The sequence below is a fragment of the Pipra filicauda genome, unplaced genomic scaffold, assembly GCF_003945595.2.
Source record: "Pipra filicauda isolate LSUMZ 115617 unplaced genomic scaffold, ASM394559v2 scaffold71_size5581439_pilon, whole genome shotgun sequence".
Classification (NCBI taxonomy): domain Eukaryota; kingdom Metazoa; phylum Chordata; class Aves; order Passeriformes; family Pipridae; genus Pipra; species Pipra filicauda.
Window position 1 is genome coordinate 4,378,332 of NW_024104887.1, and position 15,076 is coordinate 4,393,407.

The 15,076-nt window shown below is 46.8% G+C and overlaps 1 protein-coding gene across 5 annotated transcripts in view; it reads left to right on the forward strand.

The window, feature by feature from the left end:
* Positions 1–4,797: 4,797 nt before the first annotated feature.
* Positions 4,798–15,076, forward strand: part of TPST1 (tyrosylprotein sulfotransferase 1) — a 31,216-nt gene continuing 20,937 nt past the window's right edge. Inside the window, exons 1-3 of one of the 5 annotated variants that reach the window (XM_039389312.1) lie at positions 5,166–5,255; positions 6,691–6,805; positions 11,146–12,088. In XM_039389312.1, coding sequence (XP_039245246.1) covers positions 11,244–12,088 — 845 coding nt within the window. In that variant the 5' untranslated portion in view covers positions 5,166–5,255; positions 6,691–6,805; positions 11,146–11,243. Of the gene's footprint in view, positions 5,010–5,149; positions 5,256–6,690; positions 6,806–11,145; positions 12,089–15,076 lie in introns of those variants that run through there. The other 4 variants (XM_039389313.1, XM_039389310.1, XM_039389314.1 and 1 more) reach the window with 4 other exon arrangements.

The window sequence follows — 15,076 nt, forward strand, 5'->3', positions numbered from 1 at the left end:
ACTGTATGGCTCTCAAAAATGCCCAGCAGGGCCCCAGCCACGGGTGCAGGCACCAAGTCTGCTCCAGCATCCCCTGGAGAAAACTTTGCTCTGCCAAGGACAAACTTTGCATGGCCACTGTCATCAGTACATGAGGCAGCCAGGCCAGAAAAATACCAGTAGCAGAGAAAAGCAATAAAAAAGAGTGTTCCTCTGGGAGTCACTGAGACAGACTTCAGCATCCTTCTGAATTAACCAGTGTCCTCACTGGTTCAGGGCTGACAGGTTTAGTCTGCTCCCAGGATGGACTGTGGGAGGTTCAAGGTGTGATTCTGGGTGCAGAATTATCTTATTTCTCCTGCTGTGAGGGGATGCAGAAAATGTCATCAGCTTTATGTCTCGTGGTGCCTGTTTTCCCTAAACTCAGAGGCTTGTGAACACAGTTCTTGGATCTTTCTCTTCCTCTGGGAATTGTAATTCTTCCCTGAATGTCCAGGCTGGGTTTTTTGGCTCAAGCTGCGTTTACAGACACCGTTGTGGTGCTGGGTGCCAGCTGCCCCATTGCTCCCCATCCTGCTGTGATGTGCAGCCAGGAGTGGGTTGTTCCCATTCCCTGCCCCTCCTTCAGGGGTCTGGAATCACCCTCAGCCCAAGATCAATTTAGGGCATCTCAGAGGCCCAGATGTGGAGAGGGACACCCCAGGCACCTGCCCAGGGCTTGAAATCCGTGCTGATTTAATGGTTGGCAGTTGACTTTGTCAGTAAGGTGCTAAGTCCATCCTTTTCCCCGTGGTCAGAGGGCTGTTTGTTCATACCCATAAAGGCACAGATAACAGGATTGACTTAAGCACATCTTTGACACAGAGCCAACTAAGCACTTAGCAGGGTTGCTGGGGGAGGGAAGGATGCCCAGCCAGTGCTCTGAGCTGTGAGACAGCACAGGGAACACACAGGACTGGAATTTCTGAATTGCTTCTACCCAAAGGCCAAATGAATTTCCCAGACACACAGGACAAGCTGAAATCCAACCCCCTTGCTTTGTGCTTTATCCTTTCAGTATCCTCCAAATCCCTCTGTCCCCTCAATGCCTTCTGTAAAGGCTCCATCTGTAGACAACCTTCTACAACAGAGGTAACAGGGAGATTTTTTTGAGGCTGAAGTGGCAGCTGAGCCCCTCACCCCTCCCTGGCTTTCAAAACCACCTTTACTGAGTTTAGGGGATGAAAACCACAAGCACCAACCCTCCTCCAGCTGCCTCTCAGTGCAGGAGAGATCCTCCTCGTGCGAGACAGCCAGGGAAAACTGGGTTCTGCAACTGCTGCTGAGGTATTCGAGGAAAAAGGATAATATTTAACAGTTCCAACATGAACTGGCCAGCAAGCTCAGCTCTCCTTGCTCCTGGCTAGAGGAATAAGCTGGACAGAGCCAGAGGGAAATTCTTTGCATTCTTGGGATTGGGAAGGTGGAATTAAGGTAAAATACTCCTGGATGAGGGCCAGAGTATCTGGAGTAGCAAGGTTTCTCTTGCTTTTAAATATCACACTGGAATTGAATTGAAGAATATACTTTTGGAGTGGAGTTGGTGTCAGGAAAAGCATTGGACTGGAAGTCCAGGGAGGGAGAAAAGGACTCATTTTTGCCTCTGAATGTGCCAGACCTCCAGCTAACAGAGGTCAGGGCAGCAGTGTTGGGGACTGTGCTTGCTCACATGCTGGCCCAGCAAACTGTGTGACGTGGCAGGAAAGATGCTGCTCACCAGGCAGGCCTTGGGATGGGTGTAAGGAGGCAAAATCTGTCACTGCTGCTGGAGCTGTGTCAGACTGGGCTGCCTGGGGCTGTGCAAGATGTGCCTGCCTGGCTCCTCCAGCCTGCCCTGGACCCAGAGCCTGGAGGGAGCATGGATACAGGCACTGGGCAACAGTGTCCAGCTGGTCTCTGCCACAGCAGCGATGTGAAGAAAAACTTTGGTTTATGTTGTGGCTCATGTTTGGAAATAACATGGGAAAAAGGGCTTGATGTAGGCTTCTAAATAGCACCAGCTTTCTGGACTCAGGGATGCTCTTCCCTCCTCCTCCTCCCACAAGCAGTCCCAGACATGCCATGTGGAGTTCCACGCATAGCTGGAGCTTAAAGCATGGGAACAACAGTAAGCCATGTCTCTGCTGAGGGAAAACCAGGCAAAAAGCAGGCACAGCCACCAGGACCTTCTTCTGCTTCTCTTGGAGCTCTGCAGACCCCGAGCTGTGCCCCTGCAGCCCCTGCTCTGCTCCCCCTGAGCTGCACCTTTGGTGGGGGCTCCTCCTGAGCCGCGGTGAGGAGGAATTACTTCCAAGGAACAAAACAGGAACAGGCCAGCAAGGAAGAGCCAATGCAAATGTCAAAGATGAGCAATTGAGTGCTATCACTTCTCGTGGTGTTTATCCACCAGCAGCAGCCGGGAGCTGAGCTCTGTCTGTACTGAGAGCTGTGTGATGCAATATTTGATGGGTTATTTGATCTGTGGCTCCCGGGTGAGCATTGATTAAAGAAGGGCCCAGCGTGGGGCACCCACTACACACAGTAGCTCTGTCTGCTTCATACAGCAGCATCCTGCTTTCCCCCTTCCCCCTGGAGAACAGCATTTTCTCCCCCCTGGAGGTACTGTTTGATTGCCACAGATTGGAAGGCTTTAAAAGGGACTATCTCTGTGAGTCACAGTTAAAGCCATAAAAGAAAAACCAATAAAGCCATCTGAAAAGTGCTGTTTAATGGATTGAGGCAAACTTACTGGAAACAGGATACAGATTGTTTCATCTTTAAATCGTTAGTTCAAATCCAGCTGCATTTGGGAGCAAAGGACATTTATTCCTCATCAACAGCTGTCAGAGAAGAGAAATGGGGGAGGGATTTTACCACCTGAAAGGAGTTGTTGGTTTTTCTGTGCTCCCAGCAGCTCCCTGAGCTGAAAAGCCTTAGGGGTGTTGAGTACTCTGGAAACTCAGTCCTTGCAGGGCAGAACTTTCCATATAATGAAAATACTCGTCACTGTGGTGAACACAGGTATCTGCTCACATGGAAAATATTTGTTTGCTAAGAAAATACTTATTTTCTTAGCAAATAAAACAGCTATGAGCTACACTGTGTTCACCCCTTTTGACAGTGATGCTTTTTCACCACCTCAGTGAAGCAGGAGCAGCACAAGAGCTCCTCCGTGTCAGCTCTCCAGGCAGTTCAGTGTCAGTGGAAACCATGTCCTGACAGGCTCGTAAAAGTTTTATAACAGGCACTTTGCAAGGGCCCTGAGACACGAGGTAATGGGCTGTGATTAATTCCCCCATCCTGATGGTATCACTGTCAGCTCAGGCCCCATCCCATGAGTCGGATGATGGCAAAGCCCAGCTGGTTGTCGCCCCAGCCACGAGGGATTTGTACCATCCCTCTGGGAGACAGGACAGAGAGTCAGATCTGATATGAGGGATTTCAGGATTAAAAGGGGATGTTTTCCCACATGGTGGTTTCCATCCTTTTTATACCAAGATCTTGCTGCTGGTGCCATCTCCCAGCCCCGAGCCCTCGAGTCTCGTGGCTCTGGTCAGCTGCCAGCTCTGCTGCAGGGATGGCAGAGGGGGTGTCCCAGCCACAGGAGGATTTGGGACACAGAGGGCAAAGGGCACAAACATCTGTTGTGGATGAGCAGGGACAAGCAACACAAATTTGGGGAATATCCCGTGGGATTGTTCCCCTTGATATGACCCTGCAGCAGCACTGGCATTTCCACAGGGTGTTTGTCTGCAAACAGTGACAGCTGCTGGGCCAGAGCTTCTGTATGTAAAGAAGAAATATGTTTTCAGTTTGATTTAGCTTTTACATATCACTATGTTAATGTTAACGAGTCCAACTCAACCTGTTTTCCTGCTCTTGAGGAACAAAAGTTGGCTCTCTGCATGGAGCACCGAGAAGGAAGTGGTTAGGATGGCCTAGGGCCACCCTTTGTCAGAGATGAACTAATCTATAGAGGTGAGACTCCTCCTAGAGCTGCACTTCCAGGGGCAAAAGAGCTGCTGCAGGTCATCCTCATTCCTTGCCTGGCCAACTCACCCGGCTGTGGGTCAGAGCAGTTGGGAGATGTGCCAGCAGCTGGCGCAGGCTCAGGCTTGTGCTGCAGCCTGACGCTATTCCAGATGTTTTCACAGTCGCACACGTGGTGGGCACGTGGCTTGTGCTTCCCCACTGCTGCAGACCAGGTGTGTGACCCCCGGGGACACCTGAGCCCTGAGCGGGGCCGTCAGCGCCTCGTGCCTGTTGTGATGCTTGGCTGTGACTTTCCTCAACTTACAGGGCTGCAGTTGGAGCACTGCACTCAGACATTTGCCCGGGACAGCGGGACTGTGTGTTTGGGATGGTTTCACCTGCAAGACCCACCTGCAAAAGGCAAACCGAGCGGCAGCACTCGCCAAAATATCCCTGTGTGAGAACCAGCCTTTACCTTTAGCAACGCGGGGGGTGCGGGGGGGTGTGTGTTCTCGTGGTGTGAGCGGTGACCGGGCTCCCTCTCCCAACATCCGCCTGGCACAGCTGGCCAGATGTGCGTGCACGTGGGCCCCTCCAGACGCTCACGTGGCGGCGGCGCCGCCCAGATGTGCCCGCGCGCGCCGCCCGGCCCAGCTGTGCGCGCCAGATGTTCCCGAGGCCCCGCCCGCGGGGGGAGAGGCAGCGGCCACGCCCCCTCAGCTGCCAATCATCCGCTCCGGCCCAACCGCGGCCCGCGACACATCGAGGCCCGCGACCAATCAGGGCGTGGTTGTGATTTCCATGGCAGCCGCAGCCGCGCGGCTCCAGGGCAGGCGGCGGCGGCGGCGGCGCGGCCGCTCCCGGTCCCGACCCCGGTGCTTGTCGCGATCGCGGTCCCTGTCGCGACCCCGGTCCCTGTCGCGATCCCGCTCGCTGCCCACTGCGATGGTGCCCGAGCGGAGCCGCGGCGGAGGAGGGGCGGCGGCGCCGCTGCCGCGCGGCTCCAGCCCGGCGCGGGGGCGGCGGCAGCAGCAGCGCAGGTGAGGGCGCGGCCGCACCTGGGGCGGGCGGGGCGGCCCCGGCAGCCGCCACTCCCCGTGCCCGCCCTGCCCCGCCCGTGCCGGTGCCGTTTTCAGTCCCGGCGCCGTTTTCAGTCCCGGCCGGGCTGTGGCGGCCGCGGCCTGAGGCGGCGGGAGTGGGTCGGTGCCCGCGGGGCTCGGGCCGGGCCGTGCTCCCGCAGGATGCGCCGCGGGGCCGGGGCGCTGCTCCCCGCGGATCCCTGCAGGGTAAATCCCAAAGTTTCCGTGCGGGGCGGGAGAACTCGCTTGGAGGAGCGCCCGGCGCTTTGTTCGGCGGCGGAGCGGTGTCGGGGCGGCTCGGAGTGCCCGCGGGGGCGGCGGGGGTGGTACCTGCGGGTGCGGCGGTCGCGGGCAGGGGGTCGGGGAATGGCTGGGTCGGAAGGGACGGGGAAGCTCCTCTCGTTCCAGCCCCTGCCGCGGGCAGGGACACCTTCCACTAGCCCGGGTTACTCCACGCCCCGTTAGATTTACAGCTTTGCAGCCCTGGACTTTTATGTGCCGCTCAGCTGGACGTGGGTTCGCTGCTGGCGTTGCTGGAATGAGCCCGTTTGCGTTTGCTCCGGGGAACGTGTTGTGCGGATTTCTGTAGGTCCGTGTGTTTGTGAAGCAGTTCGGTTCTCTGCAGTGCCTTACCCGGGGAACGGGGTGCTGAAATCCCTCTGCGGAGCCACAGCACGTATAAAAGTGCACAGAGCGGTAGCTCATCTGCTCTTAGGGTGCCACTGACTTTTTTTTCATCTTTTTTTCCCTTTCTTTTTCCTTTATACGTAACTTGAAAGAGCCTGAAGCCTCTGTGTGTTGCCAATAAAATTCCTCTCGTTGAATTGTTCTCAAGCAGTAACTGTAGAACTTAACAAATGCTGTTTATTCTTGCATAACCGGGAGCATGTTGGTAACTCTTTTTTGACCATCTTATGTGCAAATACAGATAATTTTCTCTATATGTCATATATGTAAGTAGAGCAGAACGTATGGAGTTATTTTCTTTCACTTGAAGCAGAGCTTTTTAATTAGCTGAATTTCAATTAGTTGAATTTTAAGTGCTTTGATAACCTTATTGGCTGTTTTGGTATGTTTTTTCTAATGGTTGTTAAGGAAACCTGTAAGTGTTGCTAAATTCAGAGGAAGGACTGACACTTCTGAATTTCTCTGTACACACATATGTATTTATTCATGTGTGTATCTATTTATCTGACTAATGGAGGATTATGAAGAAAGTTAGATTTAGGGGTGTCTTTTTGAGGGGGATAACTGGTAAAAGGAAAGTATACAGCTTTCTTTATCTCTTACTGATTATAGGATGGAAATGCATAATAATGTATAAAAAGCATATTTTTTTTTACTCTTTGTAACATGACTGTACTAGAAATTGTGGAATTATCACATAGTTGTATGTGTTATTCACCTATTATAGAAATTTAAGATTCAGCAATAGAGTATGACCATGAAGGTTAATCTGGCCTTTTAAAGTTCTCAGAGCTTTAGAGTTTAAAAAAAAAAAAGCAACCTTGAACCTTGTAGGTTCAAGGGAATGCAAATGTGTGAACAGTATTTCTAAAGCTCCTGCAGTTTGCACTATAAGGGAAAGTTGTTCACACATCTGCATTCCCTTATCTTGTCCATCTTTGTTCTGTCATTCTAGCTGTGAAACTGCTTTTCAGGAAGACTGGCTTCACTAGGTCAAGTTTGCTGTCTTTCATCCCAGATGCTTTCTGCCACTGGTTAGTTCTCTGTGGACTCCTTATTTCTTTGTGGAGGTGAATAAAAATTGCTCATTCAATTTTATCATCTTTTTTTTCCTATATGACTAATGGGAGGAGAAATCTGGGGGGGAAACAGCTGCAGGGCTTGAGAACCATGAGGACTTAAACAGCTAAAGATGGACTTGCTACTCAAGGCTTCTTGATTTTTATTTTTAGCTTTGAGTATTTTGCTTGGGATTTGCTTCCTGGTGCTGTTCCGTGACTGGTGGTAACACACATCCAGTCTTTGGGGGAATCATTAAGGTGATTGTGCAAACACTGCTTTGAAGGGATAAAAATGCTTCCTGAATACTCAAATTGTTTTTGGAGCAGTCTTCTAAATGAGCCTGTGATGGTTTGGGTGGCTCCTTGAAGTGGTGTTCTGGGAATATTTCAGCTGTGTTCCCCAGTGTTGTGCTATACCATTGTCATGTAACTTGGCTTTCCTGTGCAATCTTCTTTGTGGTGAACACGCACAACCAACCAGAAACAAACCAGTTCATTGAAGGAAAGGTGTCAGGGAATTCCTTTCTTTAGCTTTCATTAAGGGATGCTGACAGACTTAACACTGCGTGCAACTTGGACTATTTGATCAGCTTAATATAGAACTTCCTCTAAAAAATATATTGTCTCCAGTTTTCTAAATGGACTATTTCAAAGATGATTCTTGAGAATTCTCAGTAGTTGCTGCCTTTCCAGTATTTATTTTTACATTGTGAACTATAAAGGAAAGTTGTTCAGTGCACTTGGGCAGCTGCAGGAACAAGACACACTCCACAAAAATCTAAGCTGTACCACCATACTCGCCCTTCCCAGAAGATGATCCTGTTATCAGAATCTGAGCCAAAAGCTTGAGACATGGAAGCAGAGGACAAGCTAATCACTGTAAAATGCTTTATATATATGTAGAGTTGGAATTTTTTTTGAGATGGATAATGCCAGTGTTGCTGTCCTGTCAATTTAACCTTGGAAAAAAGCTGTCTGGTTGAACATGAGAAGGGAGGTGGTCCCTTTCCAGCCTCCAAAGTGAAAGTCTGAGCTCTGGAGCTCGAGAGGATTCCTCATGATTGGGTGGTAAAGGAACATCTTTTTTTCCTTTGGCAGGGGATGTTTCAAACAACAACAAGACCTGAACTGTTCTAACATAAAATACAAATGAATGATTTGCCTCTTGACTAAGCTAAAAATCTTCAACATTTTTTGGATGAACTCAAGGGAAAAGGTCTTGACCTGCTGCATGCAGGGGGAGGGAAGGGGAATGAGTGTCTGCAGCAGAAGGAAACAAAGCAGTCGGTTTTGCTTTACTAACATCATCTAGTGGCTGACTCATAGGCCTGACTTTTCTGGGCATAAAACTCAGTTACATACAATTCTGCTTGGCTGCACTTTCTTGTGATGAAACTTGTAGATCCTAATTCTTTTTTTTTTTTTTTTTTTTTTTTTTGAGTTACACTTAAATTTTTCTGGGAGTTCTCTTTAGTCTGTCATTTGAAACGTGCTGCCAAAGGCCTCTCTACCATTGTAATCATTGTAATCATCTGCAACTTCCTCACTGTGTTGTGTGTGTTAGGGGGTTGTGTTTGTTTGTAGTGGGTGAGTTATGTTTTTTGTTTGGTTTGGGGTATTTTTATTAAAAAGTTGTCTGTGCTTGTAGGGTGAGTGACACTTTGCTCTCCTTGGGTCATAGTTGGTAAAAGCAATATTTCAAAGCTCTGCTTAAATGCTGACAAGGGATTGCTAATTGCCTTGTTGTGATTTTTTTTGAATGCTGTCAGTTTAGTTACTGTCAACAGCAGAGCAGTAATAACTTCTATAATCCTTCAGGTTGACAGATGTGCTCCAGAGCACTTACGCATGGGGAGGAGGGGGAAGGTGGGGTTGATTTGCAGGCTGTTAGAAGGGCAGTAACTTCCATATGTCATATATATCCCAAAGAGCTTTACTTGTAACTTCAGGCCCAGAGGGGAGTTTGCTGGCTCATAGAATAGATTAATTTGCTGAGAGGAGCTGTTTCTGACCGCTCCTCTCTCGGTTTCGTGACATACAAAGCCCTGGTCTTGCCACAGTTTATGGCTCCAGGTATTGATTCCAGGCAAAAAAAAAAAAAAACAATACAGAAGGTTATGGAAGAGTTTAATTCTGGTCCTTTATGGTCTCACAGCCTTTGGCATCTTTGAACTTACCCAAGCAAGTTACTGCATCAAATGAAAGTATTTGTGGTCGATTGATGTGGGCTTTTTGTCACGTGGGTGGGGGTTTGGTGGTGTAGGTGAGTGGTCAGTACTCAACCCACTCACAGGCTGCAAGGCTCCTTTGCATTCCCAGCTGGAATTGTGCCCAGCATGAGTCATCATTTTGCTTTACCCAACCTGTGAGTTGAGGATTTCAGTCTTCAGTCTCCAGGCTTTCCTCCAGCACTGCTTGTTGTGAAAGCTGGTGTTGGTTTTGTTCTGCTTTGGAGTGATATTCTGATAGAAATGACCGGAGTAAAGCAGTGGATGCCCTCGGTCTTGCTACGTTTTCCTCTAATGATCACTTACCAGTTACTTTAGAAGAACATTACTGATTTCAAGGAGTGGTTTTTAGTTTGGAAGATGGAGATTTTTGTGGAAGGTTTTTAATTTTATGGAATTTACTCAAACTGAGTAATGTTAGGGATTGTATGAAGTGTAAATATTTGCAGGTCTTGTGTGCTCTGTGGTAAAACACTGTTTCAGTTGTGTTAACTTTTCTCTTGAATGAGTACTGACTTTTAACTAAATCTTTACTGTCTCTAAAGAATTCAAAGAGATTCTGTGTACTTTTTGCTAGTTTTAAGCAGAACAGTTTCACCTTCCCTAACTGTAAGTTAGGTCTGCATGCTGAATCTTTCTGAAGAGAAACTTTCTGATTCTTGGTGCTATGGAAGTATTGACTTCACGATCTACATTTTTCTTTCTTTTTGAGCATTGTTCAGATGACCTCCAGTTTAACTTCTGGGAACTTGTTTTGGTTTGTTTGGGTTTTTTTTAATATTCAGATATTTAAAATACAGTTAAAGCCAGCTCTTCAGCAAGGAGAGGTACGTAAGTAGAATGAAACGTGTTACAGAGGATGAATTGTTTATAAGAGCCATATTCTGGCCAGAGAGTGTGGGGAGCTCCTTGGCTGCTTTACAGAAAAAGAAGTGAATTAATCTTCAAGCTATATTTCCAGTTTAAATTTGGTAACAAAGACTAGAAGCTGAACTTTGAGTGCAGCATTGTGACAGCTGTTGATTGGAATAAGCTTTGTTAGCGCGAAGGGGCGAGGCGTTCTCGTGCAGGTTGGTGACCGGCTCTCTTGGATGGAAAATTACTGCTGTGACAGATGCCTGCATGAGGAATTCCTTCCTTTTTTTTTTCCCCTTGCACTGCTGTGGTGCTGAGTGGGAATTGGGTGCTCTGCCTGTGTGGCTGCCCAGCCTCACGAACAGGGGCTGTGGAGCGCGGGGGGACGGGGCCTTGCGCAAATCCTGCCTTCCGAGTTACCGACTGGATTGGCGTGGAGGGAAAGGTTAAGTGGATAATGCTTTGGAGGGAGTAGGCACAAGGGTGTTCTTCAGTCAGGGATGTGCTGTGCCTTGCTGACAGAGATGGAAAAGCTTTGAGGAAGCCAGTCATTTAAAAAGTTGGCGGTACCTCAGCGCTTGGAGATCCTCACAATTAAAAGCATCTGTGATTCAGACTGTTCACGGAGCTATTCCCGCCCTGAGCAGCCAGCTCGTACTTGAAAATTCAATTAGAGTACCAATTTGGTTTGAGTTCTGAGAGGAAGAGTCAGTTTTCAGCCTATCTTATCTGAAAATCCAAAGCAGTTGAACTACAGAACACAGGTAAAATGACTGTCTGTACATTATCTTTATTTTTTTCCAGGCATCACAGTTACAGGTTGGCAAGAACAGATTGAATCATCCAGGCAGCAGATTTCTGTAAGCCAGTGTTGGATGTAACCCTCTGGTATTCACTGTAGGACATGGCATGTTCTTAATCCTTCTTGTAAATGTCTACATTGGAATTCAGCAGACAGACATTTAAATCTTTTGTTTCTATCTAAAAGTTTTATTCAGACTCTAAGACATGTCCAGAAATTGTCTAATATAGTCTGGTTTCTTTCAATTTGTAAAAATTGAAATGACTTTTGAATAATGCAATTTTAAGAAGCTGAACTGGAAAAAAAAATAATGAAAAACCTTGGGTTTATTTTGTGTTTCTTGGGGTTTCAGCCTTAATCTCATCTCATTACAGCTTGGAGAAATAATTGCTCTGTTGATTTATTGTAGTAGTTCTTAAAAATGTTCTAATTTTTTTTCTTTACTTTTTCCTCCCCTTTGACAGACCTTAATTTATTTCGGAGGATTCCCATGGCACGTGAACTAGAAGATAATTCAGACTAGAAGGTCTCCTTACTTTGAAGTGACAGTCTTTAAACCAAAATGGTGGGAAAACTCAAACAGAACTTGCTGCTGGCGTGCCTGGTGATCAGCTCGGTGACGGTGTTCTACCTGGGCCAGCACGCCATGGAATGTCACCACCGGATCGAGGAGCGCAGCCAGCCCGGGAGGGCGGAGGGCGTGAGGAGCACGGTGAGAACTGCTCCCAGTGGGAATGCGACCAAAACCTTTGCCTACAACAAGGACATGCCTTTGATATTCATCGGGGGAGTCCCTCGCAGCGGCACCACCCTGATGCGGGCCATGCTGGACGCCCACCCGGACATTCGCTGCGGGGAGGAGACGAGGGTGATCCCGCGGATTCTGGCGGTGAAGCAGATGTGGGCGAGGTCGAGCAAGGAGAAGATCCGGCTGGACGAAGCCGGAGTCACGGATGAGGTTCTGGACTCGGCCATGCAGGCGTTTCTGTTGGAAATCATCGTCAAACACGGGGAGCCTGCGCCCTACTTGTGTAACAAAGATCCTTTTGCTTTAAAATCCTTAACTTATCTTGCTAGGATTTTCCCCAATGCCAAATTTCTCCTGATGGTACGGGATGGCCGTGCATCAGTGCATTCCATGATATCTAGAAAAGTCACAATAGCTGGATTTGACCTGAACAGCTACAGGGACTGCCTGACCAAGTGGAACCGTGCTATAGAAACCATGTACAACCAGTGCATGGAGGTTGGGTTTGAAAGGTGTATGCTGGTGCACTATGAGCAACTTGTGTTGCATCCTGAAAGGTGGATGAGAACTCTCCTGAAGTTTCTCCGCATCCCATGGAACCAAGCAGTGCTGCACCACGAAGAGATGATTGGAAAAGCCGGGGGTGTTTCTCTTTCAAAGTGAGTATGAACGTTCCTCCTTTACCCTGGGTTGTTTTAAGGGTTGAAATAGTCCCAGTCATGACTTGGTTTCAGTTTTTACGTAGCTGATGATGCCTCAGGAAGCTGATTTATGATGCACCTGGAAAATAAGAGTCACTGTTAACTAACAATTTGCAATCTGATTTGTTCCACTGAACAACTGTCCCATGAACATGCATATGGAGCATATGAACAAACTTCTAATGGTCAAGTCTAACTTGACTTTGGATGTCTAATATCAGCTTTGCTTTTCTCTCTGCCCCAAAATAAACCCGAACTGCTTTATCTAGGCTGGTGTTATCCATCCCAGCAAGATCATCCATTTGATTTCAGGAGCAATGTTGTTGTCAATGCAAAAATGGCCTTTGAGTTATATTTGCCAAGAACAGACTCTTCCAGGAAACTTGAGAAACTGTTCCAACAGAATAGAAAGCAGAGTTGGCCTGCTCTTCTGTTGGCAAGTGCTCCTAAAAGGACAAGCATTTTGATGAAAATTAACCTTGTTGTAAGCAAATCTCTCTCTATTCTGTTCAGCCATCTGTGCACCTGATTGAGCTGCTTTCAGAAACCAGTCCAGCCCTGCTTAGAAAACCTAGATGGTTATTGTGAAAAGCAAATCTATTAATTCTCTGGTTAAACTACTCTAGTTTCTTTGTCACTGTTTGCAGTTGAACAACTGAAATACAGAAGCTGGCTCGTCTTTACATCGAGAGGGAAAAGTGTAAATGTTTGACTCTCTTCCCTGTTTTTGCTGTGGCAGATGCATCTACCAGGTTGTCTTGTTTAAGTTTCTAAAATATTGATTAAAAAGCCCTATTCCAGCAGCAAATTAAATTACTTGGCTTCTGTTTTTTTGAATATTCCTCACTGGCCAAGTGCTTCTGAGTCAGAGGCACCTTGCACAGCAAGCAGGGTGTGCTGGGCAGAGACATGTCTGACTGTTCCAGAGTGGGTGTATTCTTTGTAAACTGCAGTTTTGTGAAATACAAATTGTAAGATTTTTTTATTTTCTTTATTTCATACCTAGGAATGTGACTGTGGATTTTCTGATAGATCGTAGGGGCATATGATTTAAATCATAGAATTGTTAGTCAGTGGTTACAACGAGAACTTAAAATTCAGGTAATAGTTCTATACTTACAGTCTGGAGGTTTTACATCACCAGCACTGTGTTCCCAGAGCTATCAGGAAGGGATCTCACCCCTTTTTTTTGGCAGTGTTGTTTGGTAGCAGATTGGAGGCTTCTGGAAGTGTTAACCTGAAGCACTGCACTGTTGTATCTCCCTGGAAGATGATCTGCTTGGGAATTCTCTGTAGTTACCTGTCTTTTGTTGCTTCTTCACAGTGGCAGCTGAGGGGGGAATAATGTTACATTTACTGATGTAAATGGGTGGTTGCCAAGTTCTGTTAAGTGTCCTGTAGAAAATAACTATTCATAATGCCATCTCTAGTAAAATATTACTCCCTTGCAGCTTCCAGATTAGTGTTTTTAAAAATTAATGGACCTTTATACTATAAAACTCAATAACCTTGCTGAATTCATACAGTCTCAAGTAATATTTCTTGCTAAATGTGGTAGAATGTGATATGAGGAGTTGGGAATACTTGTTCGTGGTTCTAAAAATTACAAAAATGGGCTGTTCAAAGTAAAATGTGGCTTGATGTTTATTTTTTTTTTTTAGTAAAACTTTCCAGCTTAAGACAAATGAGTATGGATGTGTTCTTGTGATCCTCAATTCAGTCTGTTCACTGAATTCTTTATGCTTTTATTATCTCTCATGAGATGATATATGACAGTAATTTCTTATTTCAGAAGGCTCTGGCAATAATGGAAAAAAGAATGAGTTACGAGTGTTATGTCTGTGGTGAGTTTTATCTAATCAAACAGCCTGGTAGAAGGTGGTGAGATTTGTTTTTCAGTTGCTGGAGACCTTTATGATTTGATAATGATTTCAGTGACTCAGTCTTTTGAGGGCTGCAGAAAAACCAGTGCATGTGAAAGCCTTGAACTTAGATGCCTGTGTTGTATAATTATATGATACCAGTTGAAATTGTGCAGGGGGAGCCTGAGATTCCCCACTTTGTTCTTGTGCCAGTTAAAACCTGCTGGTTTTGGCATCCCCAGCCCCAAGGGGGGTCCTTGCCCAGGGCAGGGGGTAAGTGCCCGGGGGAATTACTCTTTGAAGAGGTGCTTGGTAAGTAGTTTACTGAGAACTTGAGAGTCTGCCACAGCTTATCACATTTTGACAGCTGGACAAAATACACCTTGTGTTGGTTTTCCTTCTCTCCAGTTGCCTTTGGCTTGTTCTCAGCTGCAGCCAAGTCCTTTGAGGCCTCAGGTGTGTGTGGCTCTTACTTTCTGGGTCAGATTTTTACCAACATTGTTCTCTTCTGACTCCTTTCGGCTGAAACAACAGAATCTGCAGCAGTGGAGCTCCATATTCCAATTAGTGGCTTTCTCCCACCTCACTTTCCAAAGGGACAGTGCTGGAGATCAGAGATAATTAAGGAAATCCAAAGTGCTGCTGTCTCCTGCAACTCTGTCTTCTCACAGAGCTTTATTTTACCGTGTGCCTCATACCAAGTGCTCCAGGCTGTTTAATAATAGCATATTAAAATCAGAACACTCAAATCATATTGCAGTTTTTACTGACAGGAGGAGGAGATCACAAATAGCAAATCCCCTCTGTTGAAATGGGATGTTCATTTAAAAGATGTCACCGTGTAGGCCTGGCCTCTGTCACGTAGTGGGGAACAATATGAGAATCTTGATGAAATTAGTTCCCTGGTTGTCAGCAAGGTATTAGGTAGGGTAGAAAACCTCTGAAATCAGAGGATGAACTACTATTATAATCTGCAAAGGGTGTCATACTGTGTAAAGGCTTAAGAAGACAAGCAGAGACACCTGCCTTAATCATCTTTCTGTCACCTTTGAGACTTGCAGGTCTTTCAGACGGGCTCAGCATC